At 45.3% G+C, this 15,732-nt stretch overlaps 1 protein-coding gene across 7 annotated transcripts in view; it reads right to left on the reverse strand.

Annotated features, from left to right (window-relative positions):
- CAMTA1 (calmodulin binding transcription activator 1) overlaps positions 1-15,732 on the reverse strand; it is a 218,925-nt gene that overhangs the window by 136,548 nt on the left and 66,645 nt on the right. For all 7 annotated transcript variants that reach the window (XM_027889335.1, XM_027889332.1, XM_027889331.1 and 4 more), the window contains one exon: positions 4,775-4,910. In XM_027889335.1, coding sequence (XP_027745136.1) covers positions 4,775-4,910 — 136 coding nt within the window. The remainder of the gene's footprint in view (positions 1-4,774; positions 4,911-15,732) is intronic.

The following is a 15,732-nucleotide window of genomic DNA, read 5'->3' on the forward strand; positions in this document are numbered from 1 at the left end:
AGTCTGGAAGGGACCTCAAGGACACCCTGCCATGAGCAGGGACACCTCCACTAGTGCAGATCACCGGCTCCCTCTCTCCCCACAGCACCAATAACTCAACAATTTCAATCCAGCCCAATGCTACTGTCATTAGTCCACAGAGATCCTTTTGCAATCATTTACATCAAAACTGCCTTTACATGCTAAATGAAAAATGCTCAGGTTTCAGTGAATGGCATTTGAATTACAGCCCTACCACATGTGGCTCAGCTTTATTCATGCTATTTATTAAACAGGGGAAAAAACGGTGATGCAGCCAATTACAGAGCAATTACCTGAGAAGTGCTGCAAACCTGTTGCCTTGCACTGCAGGGAACAGCTCTGCCCTTGACTTGGGCAGAACTTGCCTATGGGCCACCTGCCTGGCAGAGCATCCCCCAGCATCACACACAGGCCATGACCTCAGCTTAACCTTCATTCTGAGACACCCAGATTTTAGGAAAACTTTCATTGCTGAAGTTAAATAAGCCATGACAATTAAAGGATTAGGAAGGTTATGGGTATACTGAAGAATAAAATCTCCTGGGCATGTACAGGGCGTTAGGAGAAGATGCAAAAACTCAAAAGCATTTGCTTTGACTTTACGTTACTGCAGGAAAATAAATCAAGACCCTGATATAGGAAAGGATTATTGATATGTATGTTCCCTTCTGAAGAGACTCCCACGAGACCCATTCCAGATTTAACAATAAACCATACTCCCTTTCAGAAACAGCAAAACAACGTTCCCACCTCCTAGGACTGCCACCAACACAGGAATTGTTAGAATGTCATCATAACCCTGCGTTCCAAGTGGCATAAACACCTGGAACAGGTAACAGAATAAAACCCAACCCCAGCTCATGAACAGTCAAAACCTCCACACTTCTGCACCAGCGCCTGCCCATGGTGCCCGTTGTGGAGACGTGTGTGTGCCACGGTAAGGGTGGAGAGATGCTGTTGGACTCTGGTCTCCAATGAGCTACAGGAGGTTAAGGGAGAATTGGGTTAGAAGGGGTACCAGTCAAATCGCAGGAGAGGTGTCAGGACCATGCTGCTGGCAGCAATGATGAACAGGCCTGTGTAAAACCGCCCCTCCTCGCAAGCAGTTTCTCCCCTGCTCAGGGCTGCTTGTTTGTGTTAATGTATGTACACGTGTGTGTCACAAGCCTCTCACATTAAACTCTCATTTCTCCTCCAGAGCCATTCCACAGTATTTCTCTGGAATGCATTAAGCAGCCCGACTGAACAATGCAATCCTAATTAGTTTGCAAACTACACCGTTCACCTCTGAGGGCAAGCAAAGCCCGTGTAAATTAAAGGGAATTGGCTCAGGCTGTCCTAGGAATCCCTCCCCGATTACTGCTGCTCGAGCGTGCCACCTCCAAGGCTGCTCCCACCCTCTGGTGACAACTGATGAGCAGATTTCACCCACCACAGCAGGGAACGGTGACGTGTAAAACCATTTTGCAGTTCAGTATTCCACGGTGAGTTATTTTACACAATGCAGAAGAGCCCATTTGGTCATTTACCGAAACAAAAAGTCTGGTCCTTGGCAGATGCCCCCAGCACCAGGCTGCAGGAGCCACAGACACCATGCCCACCCCGGTCACTCAGCGCTGGGTGCAGAGACCCAGACCCTACAGAACCCATGCAAAGTTTTGACGGGGATGGCCCAGGGTTTACGCAGTAATTGAATAATCTAAAATTTTCATTCCTGCCCTTGTGGACTAATCTGCAATAGTGTTAAGGGACTGTTATGATATTAATTAAATACAAGTCCTGCATACAAAATTGATACTCTGCATCTCCATCTCCACAGGGGAGTTTCTCACTTAATAAGACTGAAATAAAGTTTTGCCTTTTTTTTTTTTTTTTTAAGGAATTCATAAACATTATCATATTATACTGAGATAACATACCTCCATCTACAAGAGAACAAGACATTCCAAATACAGGAACTGTGGTGCATGGAGCAGGACCTGCAGGCACAGCTCTGCCCTGGCCTCAGGACAGTCCTTCTCCATAACCACTCCTCAGGCACTGGAGTTTGGAGAGACCAAAACGTACTCAAAACAAGATAAAGAGCAGCAGGATCAGCACTGACCTTCCAAAACACAGAGATGAGAGGGAAATTCACTGTAAAAACATGACCTCATTTTAATTTTAGTAGCAGTTTACTACGAATTCTCGTGAAGGTGCAGTTACAGGTGCCTGGAAAAGTTCACGCGCAAGGAAAGGCAAACGCAAGCGCTGAGCCAGCTGACTGCGATGCAGAGCAGCACTGTCCGGAAGGAAGGCAAAGCTGTTCCAACACTCTCCTTACTATTATTTATTAGTTAAAATTTTTAATTATGTGAATTGATTAGGAACACATCACCAGGGATCCTAATTAATTAGAATTTTTAAAAGGATCACAGACCAGAGATTCCACAAAGAATTGCACAAAGAGGTGTATTAAGGGAAAGGCCAAATTAACTTCTTTCTGGTTTATCCAGTGTTTTCTAACAAGACTGTGATCAGATTAACCAAGTAATACCCAAACCCCTCTTGCACAGTGATGCTAGCCAAGCCAACAGCTTCAGGATTTCAGGCCATTCTTATTTATTATCCACTGGGTTAAATAGTCTATTCCTCCCCATTCTTATTTACTTAAATGAGTGTATTCCTACTTGAATTATTCTTTATTTATGTCCTAAATTTGCTTTAGCTGCCTTGTCCATGCTCACCAAATCTTTCCATATGGTTCTGACAGACACTAACATTCCCGAGAATCTGGTGTAGACTTTTTGTTTCAAAATGCATTTTTCTCTTTACCCAAAACTTGGAAAGACACAGGAGCCATCGCATTGATGACACCCAGGAAGGAGTTAATTATTAAATCTTCTAATACAAATCCCTGTTCAGAAGTGGCTGGTCAGTAGTTTCACAAGCCAGCGTGTTCCTCTGAGCTGCCGTTTCCAGAGCAATGTTTGGATGCTACTGATGCTCTTGGCTGTCAGCTCTGCAAGTACTTTTCCATCAGTGCGACGATGATCCCTATTTATCTTCTGGCTGCAAGAGTCGCTGAGATGATCTGGCAGTGCCACAAGGCAGACAGTTATTTCATGCCCTGTTAAACCTGAATGCGGCTAACTACGGTATCACTTCAACTTTGAGAAAAGCCTTTTTTTTTTGTTATTTTAAATCTGCTGCCTACATGCCCAAGCTGAGAACATCGCTTCCTTTTAGGATGGTATCAGAAACCTAAACCCAGAATGCTGTCTCTGAAGTACCATGGTGTACTGATTGAGTAATTAACTGACATGGTTAAAACCACGTCATTCTGCCCAAGCAACACCTGGAGGTCAAGAAAATGGACTTTCTCTGCATTGTTCAGAACAGGGATTGGGAGTGACCTCCCAGGTGCTGCCTGGGGATGAGAGGGCACAAGTACCTTCTCAGAAATAAAATATGAGGTACTAAAGGGCTCTTCAGCTGGAGAAGGATGTATGACTGAATGGCCAAACCCCGGTACATCCAAATTGCAAAGCAACTATTTAACACTTATTTTCCGAAGCGGTGAATGTGATCAGCTGAAAGCTGCACATCCTCCAGCTCCCGCGATGGCCTCATCTGGAGTTGTTACTTTCCAGAAGACACACTTCAGTAAAACAGAAATTACTGGGTTCAGTGCCAGGCTATTTGAGCTAAACATGATCACCACCACATGCACGCAGTTGGATCCTCCAAGGCTTGATGGCTCTATCTTTGGATAAACCTGCCTGAAAGTCACAGTTATTTCCTTATGTGCTTGTGTGGCAGCCAAGGGTCATCACCAACCCCTTGCTACAGGTAAGGGGACACTACAGGGTCTGCTGTTCTGCACCATGAAAGTTCACTGAAGGTAATTAAATCACACTCTGCAAACCCGAAACAAAAGCAAGGCACCATTTCTGTGATACCGACTTTTTTCTTTTTGTGCTTGTCATAATAAAACATTGTTATTGGATGTAAAAATTATGGAACAAAGTTATGCCTCTCTGGTGTAATATAATGCAATCCATTTAACACTATTTTAAACCCCAAAACCTCATTAGAGCAGACAGAATGTAAGAATGACAAATAGCCCAGGAGGAAGCTGGAGCACGAGATGAATTCCGGGCACTCATCCCCTTCACATTGCTGGCACTGACTCAGGGGATGCCCAGGGGGTGTCAACACCAGCACTGCACAGGGAGTGCAGGGTGCCTGTCACCCCGACAGGAGGGAGTTAGTGCCATCCAAAACACCTGCCAAGGTGGGCTGATGGTGAGGCTGGAAAGCTCTGCTTAAGCCCTAAGTCCAGCCTGGAAGCTGCCAGACAGGTCTGGAGGCACAGGCGAAGCTCTGCCTGTGGTGGACACCTCAGTTCCCCTGATGCCAGCACTGCCCCGGGCCAGGTTCACAGCTGCAAAATCAAACACACAACCACACCCTGGCAGCCTCGTGCTTCTTGGCTAAAATGACACATCTGAACACTTCAGTTACACCTTTTAACAATCTTTGACCACTTTGGCCCTTTGCTCACGCAGTTGGAGTTTAAGACAGAAAAGTGGTGTTACACAATGACATATTATAGAATAAACAGGCTTATTCCAGAAACACTGTCTCAGGTGAAATCACCTGTCTGAATGTCTCAGAGTGGCTGAATACTATCATCAGAGCAACAGTTCCTTCAAAACATGCATGGATTCCAGGCTGAATTCAACAGAAATTGTACATGCCGTGCTCCTACCTCCACTCCTTGCACCTTCAGTTTCATGTGATCCTCCCTGGTGGTTTTCCCGTCTTTCCTTTTTTTCCAGCAATATCCATCCTTCCTGTATTTCACTTTCTTCCTGTTGTACAGGATCATAGAACCATTCTGTGGCCTGAAAGCAAGAAACAAGTTTGGATTACACAAAGCAACAAAACCAGCCTGAGAGTGTCTATGAAGCAATGTCCATAGACCGGTGAAAGGTTCCACAAAACAGGAACAGTCAGGATTTTGACATCAAATAAATGTTCCCCTTTTGTTGCTGTTACCTGGTTGAACTAAAAGTTTGCAGATTGCAAATATCATGTGAGGATCCTATACCTAATGCAGGAAGTGCAGGTTAAAGGAAAAAAAAAAAGGGAAATCTTATAAAATAGCCAACATTTTCACAGGATGTATTTTGACTGCTACATGCTGAAAATTAGAGAAAAAGAAAATTTAGGGGAAAAAAGGATTGCTGTTATTTTAACTACAATCTCTCCCTCTTGCTAACACATCAGCAGGGTGAGATTCCAGCCACCTTTAACACTGCACCAGGATATGGATGTTTTCTAGAAAAGAGAAAAGGATAAAAATATGAGCTTGCACATGGGTTTTGCTGTTCTGCTTAGATCAGTGCTAGACAGGGAGTAACCTCCTCCCTTCTGAGCACCTCCTCGACTTCAAAAACACAGGAAAATGTTTTCCACTTAGAACCACATTGTCCCTAAAGGCATGGTGACACCCAGCAGACAGGAGCCAGAGTGGTTTGGGTGTACAGTAACATCCACAGAGGTTCTGCCGTCTGCTAAGCCAAATCACAACTGGGGCATGTCTGCTGCAACACTGAGAAATGAAAAATACTCCCCAAGGCTGGGAGGCAGCGAGCATCCCATGCCAGAGGCAGGGGCGGTGAGCATTTTTTCCACATACACACATATATTTATTGACTGTGACCACACATCTGAGCTCCATCCTCCCAAAATGCACCTCCTCCTGCCCCCTGGGTCCCAGCAGCCTGGACCAAGGCTCGGGGGCCTTGGGAAGGCTGCTCCTCCTCTCTACTCCTACGTGTCACCCTGAAAATAAACACCTGGGGGCCAGGGCAGCCATGGTGTCTGTTTGACAGCATTGTAGATAGCAGGGGATTAATTCAGTGGAGATATTACATATCTCATTTCAGTGTTTATTTTATAAACCCCCAGTCAGTGCCCATGTCAGCTCAAACCCTTCTCACATCATCACAGACCACAGAGGCACAGCTGGGACGTGTTATGTGGCTGATGCAGAGCCACCTGCGTGGTCAGGGCGAGCGATAAAAAGACAGCATGAATTGATCTCCTGCTTGGTGCCTCAGCACTCCCACATGCAAGGGCTTCACAAAACACATGCTCAAAAGACCTCAAGGTTTCTGATGTCAGGGAAATCCTGCTTCCCTCACCTTCAGCCCCACACAAGCACAGGAGCACAGAGCAGAGCTCTGCAGCCTCGCTGTTGCTGTGCAGGGCTGGAACTGGGTTTGCTGGTTTATTTCTGTGATGAATAAGGAGCACTGTGAGAGGGCACAGGCAAAGCAGTTAATGAGATTTATATAAAATAGAGCCCAATGAAACAAAATCTCTTAAGGATCTCTGGAGCAGTTGTCGATTTTGATAAGAGTGTATTGAGCTGCTTTAAGGCCCACAGAAAGAGGCTGGGTTTTAAAGATAAATTCATGAGATGAGATGCAATTTTAACCTGATCTACACTGCTGCTGCATTTCACCCACTACAAGGAAGAATGGAGAGGGAAGCTCTGCACTGCTCATTTCTCAACATTCAGACAGCCCAGGGCAGCCAACTGATGGTGCAGGAAGAAGCAGCAGGTGAGGCCTGATGGGGATTCCCATCATGACAGGTGTGACTCCAGCCCAAATCTCCTCTGAGGGTTTTGTCACTCAACCTGAATGTGGGGATTTCCTTTGTCTCTTTGCAGTGAGAGGGATGAAGCCTGAGCGTGGGCTACCCCAGAACTGCAACTTGTGATCAACTCTGGATTTCCTCTCCTTTATGAGCCTGTGGCAAATAAAAGCTGCCTGGTCTCTATTTTGGTTTCTTGCCTGTGGCCTGCGGGAAGGATGGGGAAGGACAGGAAGAGCAACTGCAAAGCAGAAAGCCTTTTGTCTTGAGATGCTTTCCTCCCTCTCACCCTGCTATCCAGTGCCACAGCTCCAGCAAATTGCCACAATAGCCTAAGAGCTACTTTTGCCCATATTGTTCCTGCTACAGCCAGGAAGAAGATCCTAAATTCCCTATTCTGACTTATTTTTAATGCAAACAATCATCCCCTGTGGTTGATGAGTCTGGAACTCACTGGTTGCTCAGGGTGACCCAGAGCTCCAGACAATGCTCAGGAGTGACCCAGGGCAATGCATAAACTGGAGTTTCCCTCAGTAAGATGGTGAAAGGCAAGAACAGAGAAAATAAGATTTCCAGAGAAAATTTTCCAGAGATGTCATTTTGGATCTGACACCCAGCTCAGCTGCACATACCAACCTCTGGCTCCATGTCCTGATCTGAGGGGGTTTTGTTTCTTTTGGATAAAGTCCCTTACCTGGATAACAATTGAAACCTACTTATCTTCTTGTGAACAGGAACCAGATACGAGGAAGTAAATAGAAAACAGGTTAAGATTAGGATATTTTGGATATTTGCTTTGTATCTGCCTCTCCATTGTTCTCATAAATTTAGGTCCCTCTGCCCTAAAGGACCAAGATTTCCCCCTAATCACATTACCGCAATATTAATAACTCTGTTCAGTGCAACCGGTTCCCTCTAAATTGTCACATCAAGATACGGTAAATGTCAGATATATCAGTTAATGAAAACTACGTTTTACTACCTTGGGAGCTGGGGATGCCAAAAGGGAATTGCAAATATTGTAAATGCAAAAACTTCTCTTTTTCAGAATAACAGAGTAAGATCATCTAGAACCATTCCTTGAGAAGGTCCATGGCTCTAAAAATTATTTTTTTATTTTATCATCTTGCATTTATTCCAATTCCAAGCCAAGGAGGATTTTTAACGCAGCAACAGAGATGTTTAATGCAGCTGCCATAAAGCAGAGGTACCACACTGGTGCACAAGCAGTCACCCCGTGCCTGGGTGACAAGCCCACTCCATCCCTGCCTTCCACTGCACTGAGAAACAGCTCGTGCAAACAGCCTGGATGATGCTATTTTTCACCTGCATGATATTTTCTCTGGCTATGAAGTTATCATGGAGCCAAGGGACAACAGTAGAGGACCATCTTCCATCTTCTGCATCTATGTACGATAATAATGAGAAATTAACTTCTGCTCTCCCAGAGGAGCAACCTCCTGGTGCAGAAACTGGCTGGGAAAAGCTGGAGTTCCGGAAGAAGCGCTGGAAAGCAACAGAGCCTTGCAAGAAAATATGAACACAAAGAGGACCAAGTCCTCAAGTCAGTCTTCATCCAGGCCAATTTGGGAATGGGGAGAAGCGTCAAGAGCGAGTGTGAGCAGGTGCCTCCCACTCAGCTAATGCCCTCCCATGCAGCAGCCCAGGGCAGGCAGAGATCTGGGGATACCAAACACTCTAAGTGATGAACTCCAAGTAACCACCTATTGCTTTCTCCTTTTTGTCTGCACTGTGTGCAGCTGTATGGCCCTCACACTGCAGCAGTGATGAATGAGGACTGTCAGTCGGGAGTGCTTCTGACTGACATCATGCTCTCAGAAATACCTCATCCCTTATTTCTTGTTTCTGCCCAAGAAAAAAATCTGATGACAGAAGTTATTTCTCCCCTGAGAAACGCCGCTCTCCAAGTCTTCATTTACTCTGACATTTCCCCTCACCGTACCTGGGGTTTATCAGAAGATTAAAGCCCAAAAGGAAAACCAAAAGCAGAATCTTGAGCAGCCGCAGCCCGGGGCGTCACACCCACCCTTTGCCAAACTGACACCCAGACACTTGCTCTTGATTTAGGAGGTCACCCAGACTCACTAAAGACGGGGTCACCCATCTCTGAGGCAGAACTGTAATCCCTGTGTCAAGGGCATCACCCCACCAGCCCAGGGATGCGCCTGGAGGATGCTGTAGCTCTCTTCCATACCAACAAAGAGCTCTAAAGTAACATATACACAGTCCATCACAGTTTTAACACTGGCAGATCACACACAAATTGTTTTTACAAACCCCTTTTCCCCCTCCCAAATAAACACTTGACTTTGACCCTCAGTCTCCACTCTCTCCACTGCAAGCTGGGATTATTGGCATAGTAACCAAAGGAATCACCGATTATGTGTTTGAAATCTGCCCTGTCTTTGAACTCTACAGGGATGAAATAAACTTCAGAAAAAGTCTTTTTATCCATGTAAGAAGAGGTATAAATCACAAGAATATGTAAATACCCTGCAAGTTTTTTGTATCTAGAATTAAATGTCATTTGCATTTAAGATGCAAGTGAACTTACTTTGTATCTACAATATTTAAGAAGTTAAAGTCTGAAGTCACAGATTTAGCAATTTTATCCAGAGTTACGGTTAACACAATGGCTAATCCCATCAAGGGAGCATTAACTGGTGTCTAGATGCTCCTTCTCATAGCAGCAGTGGGCTATAAAATCTAATCCTTACCTCCTCTCTCCAGCATGTAGCCTCCATGTTCATCAATAAAAGTAATGTGATTCATTAAGTATGGGAGTAATTACCTGCGGCTCCAACAAACAGGACTGAACAAGCCCATGCCAGTGCCAAGTTGGCTCTTGTGCCATTGCACAGGACTGCCAGGGGCTGCCAAGGAAAGCCTTTCTGCACAATCGGGATAAATGCTGATGGCTGCAACACAAAGTGCACTACAGAGCACTACACGACTGCTGGGCATCTCTTTGGTGTAGGCTGGAACACCTGCTGACAAGTCTTACCCCAGAAGCAACTTCTTGGGGCTATATAAGGAGTGATGAGGATGCCAGTGCCATGTAAATTCATCCTGCAGATATTCTGTTTGCACAATGCATGGGTACAGCAGTCAATCCCAGGAACATCTGGGGCTATGCTGACTGAGGCAGGACCAGACCGTCCTCCCAGCAGCGATGACCCTGCAACAAAATGCAGGCAGGAGCCAAGAGCAGCGGCTTCACTGGGGGCAATGGGGCAGCAGAGCCTTGCCTGTGCCCCCGTGGATGTCCCCAGCAGGCTGAGGAGACCAAGAGCACCAGGGCAGCTCTAGGCACCTCCTGTAACAACTCCAGCCAGCACCACTTCTCCTGTGCTAAGACCTCTATTCATGAATGCTCCTGGAAAGAACATCTTTGCTCTGTGTACTTGCTCTTGACACAACCAGAAAGCAGGGAACAGTGCTAGCAGCACTAATAACAGTGATAGAACTAATAACAGGATCTGAATTCTCAGTAAACATTTACGCTGCTGCCATTTATACTTAATGGTATTGCAGCTGTTGCCAAAGAATGAATTCCACGAAAGACTCACCCAGCATCTCTGCCTATCGTGGATACTCCGCCTGATGAATTCCATAATTAACAATTTTCTTCTTAGAGCCAATCAAAAAAAACAAAAAACCTCCCCCTCCCCCCCAAAAAAACCCCACCACACACACAAAAAACCCACAACCAAACCACACAACCAAAAATCAGGTGAAAAATGAAGAAGAGATGTTTCATTCCAGCATAACCAGGAGGGCGAGCTCTGCTGTCCCAGTGACACAGTGAGTCAGAACCCAGTTCAGCACCTTGTCCAGAGCTCACTAGGCAGGAAGATCCTTTGGAAACGGTGCTGTCCCAAAGCTGCATATTTAGTTGAAGCAGTTAACAACAGTTTTCCCCATATTTTACTGAGAAACATGATAATGACACATGATAATTCATGTGTTGACGGCTCTGAACCCTGTTAACAGACTTGAAAAGAAATCAGAAACAGTCTTTATGAACTCCTCAGAACACCAAGCAATTGAAGCATCCTCATAACGATGTAGGACCAAAGCCGGAATATTAAAATTGTCATTAAGTGAAACGCACATGAAATGCTAGAAAGTCTTTCGGCAAATTATTTCGTGATATAATGACATGCTATAGAACTAAATCTTAGTACAAGGTATGAAAAAAGACAGTTAAATCAACTTTGTTCATTTAAATATAATTTTAAAGGAACTGGCATTCATCTCTTTATTGCTGAAGGATTTTTATCAATTTCTTTAGTCCTCATTTATTTCTCTTGCCTACTCCCATGGGGATGCCATTTGATTTATTGGGAATTAATTCTTACAACTCATGAACTCTTTAAACTATTTTCAGATTAATCACCACAATGTCTGTTGGCACACTGAGGAGAGCCCTGTTCCCTCTCTGTGCTCACACACACCAAAGGGTTCCAGGCCCACATGTATGCAAATGCTGCCATGTTCTTACGAGGGAGAAAGAAAAGGGAAGAAAAATTCTATTTATTTAGTTAACTTACTTCCAGCTCAACTTCCTCACTCACTGCAACCACCAGCTCAAGGCTAACAAGGTTTTCCCAACTGCGCTGAAGTGAGGCTGTACCTTGGTTTTGTCCAAAACACCACACACCAGAGGAATTTGCCAGGACATCCTCAGTGTCCACATCCTTGGGCTCTGCAAGGTGTCACCTCCCCAGCACAGTGGATGGTGGGAGCTATGTGGGCTTTGCCAGGAATCAGGAAAATCTCGCTGGGGACAGGAGGAGAGCAGAGCTCTGAGGAAGGAAAAGGGTGCCTGGCTCTTCCTCTGCTAGCAATGTGGAGCTTGGCTCATGACTTGAGACACTATAAAAATCCATAACTATTTGAAAATTGAATAATAACTCATTAATTATAAATTTTAATTGAGAAACACTTCAAATCATAAATGTAGTTTGACAGTCAATAAACTTCCAACACTGCAAGGCAGCAAAGCAGGGAAGTCTAGAGGAACAGGCAATGCTGGTATGGGAGGGATCAACTCCCCAGATGTGCTCCAGTATCACATCTGTCCATCATCAGCAAAGCCAGGCCTGGTGGAAGATGGGCAGAGCACTACAGGAGGGGCTGGAAAGGAGAGAGCTCAAGAGCCTCCACCATGCTTGCTCTGTCCAGGCAAAAGCATCATATGTAATATTGCAATTGAATTAAAAAAGGTTGATTTTCCTTGGGCTCCACTGACTGCTGATTAATAGTGACTAGCTACATAAACCTGGATTAACCTGGAAACCAGAAATGCTCAAACTACCCCAGAGGCCAGGCTGATGGGGCTGTCCTCAGGCCTCAGACAGGACCACTGGCTCTTTGCAGGGCTGAAGTTTAGGACTGAGCCGATTGTTGAGGTTAGCTTTACGATGGGAAACACAAGCAATCGCACTCCTGTCTGGGCAAAGATCACTGCTCCAAATGGGTTCACAAGGGGTGGTACTGACCAAGCCTGAGCTCTCTTCAGCAGCCACTGATCAAGTGCTGTGCTTGAGGCAGGTGCCAAATCCCCCACAGCAGCCTGTTCTCAGCCCTTCCTCTCTTTCAAATGAACCTCACAAATATAATCTGTTTATTTATATCAATTTAGTCCCATCAATTAATGATGACAAGGCAATTAACTAGGATGCCAGACAGTAAAAAATAACCACATAATGCCTTCTTTAGAGGAAATCTATTGTGTAATTCCAATCGGTCTTCATTAACACAAAGTATTCCAGTAAAAGGTAGTAATCTAGTTATGGTCTGTGAAATATGAAGATCCACAAAGTCATTTTTCAGAATTAAGGGTAAAGTATTTTTAGCCAGTGATAAGGAAACCTTTCTGCATTTTTCCTGAAAACCTTTGCAAAATACTGAGGAACTCTATAACATAAGGGACTGGTACTGAGCAGACTGTGCAGTATCACTAAAGAGGTACTAAATTCTCATCATCACCTCCCTTCCACAGAGCGTTTGGCTTCTGGATCTAGCTAAGAGCACGGCAGCATCAATTTTCGCCATCCCTCATCCAACACTTGTGGCACAGATGCTGGTACCAGAGAAATGAGCCTCAAGCCGTCAACTACAGTGGTCTACAAACACCCTAATAAGCAGGTTTGGGGCTGAAAGTGTTCAAATCAGTTATTCAAACGATGACACAATAGAATGCTCATCCTACCCGACGCTCTCCTTCACACCTTGGCTCAGCAACCGCTGTGAGGGAGGATGGCACGACGTGACCTGACCTGGCTCACTCCTACCCGGCGGATTCAGTAAGCACAGAACAAGACAGTGTATTTGCTTCCGTTCTTCATGTGAGGCACTCCAGAATTAACACAGAGTGTTTTAACAGTACTAACCTAATTTACCCATTTTATATATTAAAGATCCAATTTTTAGTGAAAATGAAATAAAAACTTTACATGAGTCCACAAAACAATAAGCTTCACATGGAAATAAACATTTTCCAATTTTAAGCCTTATTCCCCTTTGAAGTTATTAATAAACTAGTAGACGATGAGAAAGAATTAACCCCAAATATAGGAAATCCTGCAAACAAAAGACACAGACAAATATAAAGGTACTCAACCACTTCTCCAAAACATGCCCAAACTGTTAAGTATTCTCGATTTAATTTCTAATAAAGCAGCTTAAAAAATCCCAAATTCCTACAGGAATGTGTTTACAATACAAACTCAATTACTGTCTCATCCTGATGCTTATCTTTTCTTACACCCTCTCAGCTCATTCTACTTTGGAATTTAATTACATTCCAGTAGTTTTAGTTGAGATGAAATTACACATTTTTAGATTAATTTAGACTGAACCAACTTTTGATAACAGACAATCCTTTTTCTATCATGCCCTAATTTGTGACCCTCCAAGTCAGCACAAACCGCTCTTTTAAACCCCAAATCACTCCTGCTATAAAGCCACACTCACTGTCCCCAAACCCAGCACAGCGCCCGGCATTGCTGGATCAGTGTTTGCCCAATTTCCTTTGATGAAAACTTTCCTGTTTTCCTCTTTCCTCTGTTATTTCCCAAGCTCAGGTCGACATAGAACAGTCAGGGGGTGACTGTTCCCTGCACACTGGGGCAGTAAAGGTGCTACCCTTTCTGTTTAGTTAAAAACCAAGGTGTGATGTTCTCCCAAGGACATTTCAGCTCGGCCATCACAGGAAAAGCGCAAGACGGGAACACGGGCCTGAAGCACGCCTGACACCCAGCTTCCCCCAAACCAAACCCCCCTCAGCTCAGCCAGACTCTATCTGGCTGAGGTGTCTGGCATTTCCCAAGACACCTCACATTTCCTGTGGGATCGCCCTGCAGCACCATGCCAGGAATCCCAGCCTCTCCCCAGGCTCCTAGAGCTGCCTGAATCCAAGCACGGCCTCCACAGCTTTCCTCTCACCTCCCTCCCACCAGTTGTGAACTGATACAACCGTCAAATCCTTGGCATGTCTGAAACCTTCTTATTCGGGTGCCAAGTGGAGACTCATCTATCACGGCAACGAGTCAGACGGTGCAAGTGTACTAGTGCCACGCAAGACTTTCCTTTCCAAACCTTGACCAAACTATGATTAATATCAGCAAGAAACTAAGATTAAACATCAGCTCCCATGTGAACTATATCATCTGAAGGGAAAAAACCAAACCCTATTTATTTGATCCTTTGCATACGTTACCAAGAGTGCCCTCATGTCCTTCCCAACCGACCTCGTGGGCAGTTGACTCTCTAACCCTTGCCCACTCTGGCACATCAATGCTACAGTGGTAGGACCATTCTTGGGCATCACCTGCTTTGGTTGGTTTCCCTCCCACGGTGATGGGCCACTCGCACACGCCTCTGGCTGCAGCAATTCATCCAATATTTGGGGATTTTGGTAGAGAAGGGGCAGGCAGACTAAAGGAAGTCATATTAGATGTAACAGTCCCTCCAGATCTGGGACCTGTGCAGGATTAGAACTGACTTTTTTATAAACTTGAGGAGTTGAGGAGATGAGAGGAAGGACTGAAGAGGAGAAGAAACCGAACAGAGAAGCATTTAGTAAAGCCTGGGAGTAAAACCAGGGGAGAGGAGAAGGCAGAGCAAGCACACGAAGTCATGACTATAAAATTCTCCAAAACTTTCATATCTTCAATTTAAAACAGAGAGCAAAACACAGCCCTGCTCTTGGCTGGCACTATTCCCAAAGGGCATAGTTTATCTAGAAAAGTTTGTTGCACAATTCAGTGCTAGCTGGGTCCTCTAAGGCCATCTGGAATTACAAATGCCACTGAACAGGGAGATGGGTCCCAAGTGGAGACTGGTGTCACCATCACTAGCCTTAGACATCCCCTCTGAATACTGCAAAGTAGAAATAAGAAGCAGGACTGTGGAAGAGTCATGTTTCACCTTGGCGCTGGCAGCTGGGACTGCACGTCACTTGGTGAACCCAACATCCCCTTCTGCTCAGGATATTTTCTTGGCAAACTGGTCCTACAGTGTCACCCTTTCTTAGATTCTCACAAATCCTGTTACATAGCAAAGATTTGTACCAGGGCTTTAATTTACTTACTGTAAATAAACCCAGGAACTTGGCCGGATGCTTTCATGAGTCACTGGCACAGCCGAGGGCCGGGAGCTGTAATCCTTCCGCAGTGCTGCTCTGTGTGATACCCCAGGTAACGCACTGCTACTGCATCCACCGCTTCAGAGGATCCACACAAAGCCTTTGGAACACACCCGGGGTTACAGCCAGAGATGGCTGTCCCTATCCCTGCCCCAGCCTGCTTTGGCTGCTGACTGTGCTGCGCTCCCAGGAGCGGCCCATCGGCACCCTGCAGCACTGGTGATCCCTGAGCCCTTGCAAGCACGTGTGGATCATGATCCCAGCCCAAGCCATGCTTCCATGCTCATGTTTATCGAGGGCTGTTCTGGATGAGCTCTGTGAAGCTCCAGAGAGAACTGACAGCACTCCAGAAGAATAGGTCAAACAGAGGCTCCTGGACATGCTGC

Source organism: Empidonax traillii, unplaced genomic scaffold, assembly GCF_003031625.1.
Source record: "Empidonax traillii isolate 1590-97213 ecotype Southwest subspecies unplaced genomic scaffold, ASM303162v1 scaffold259:size690984, whole genome shotgun sequence".
NCBI lineage: Eukaryota > Metazoa > Chordata > Aves > Passeriformes > Tyrannidae > Empidonax > Empidonax traillii.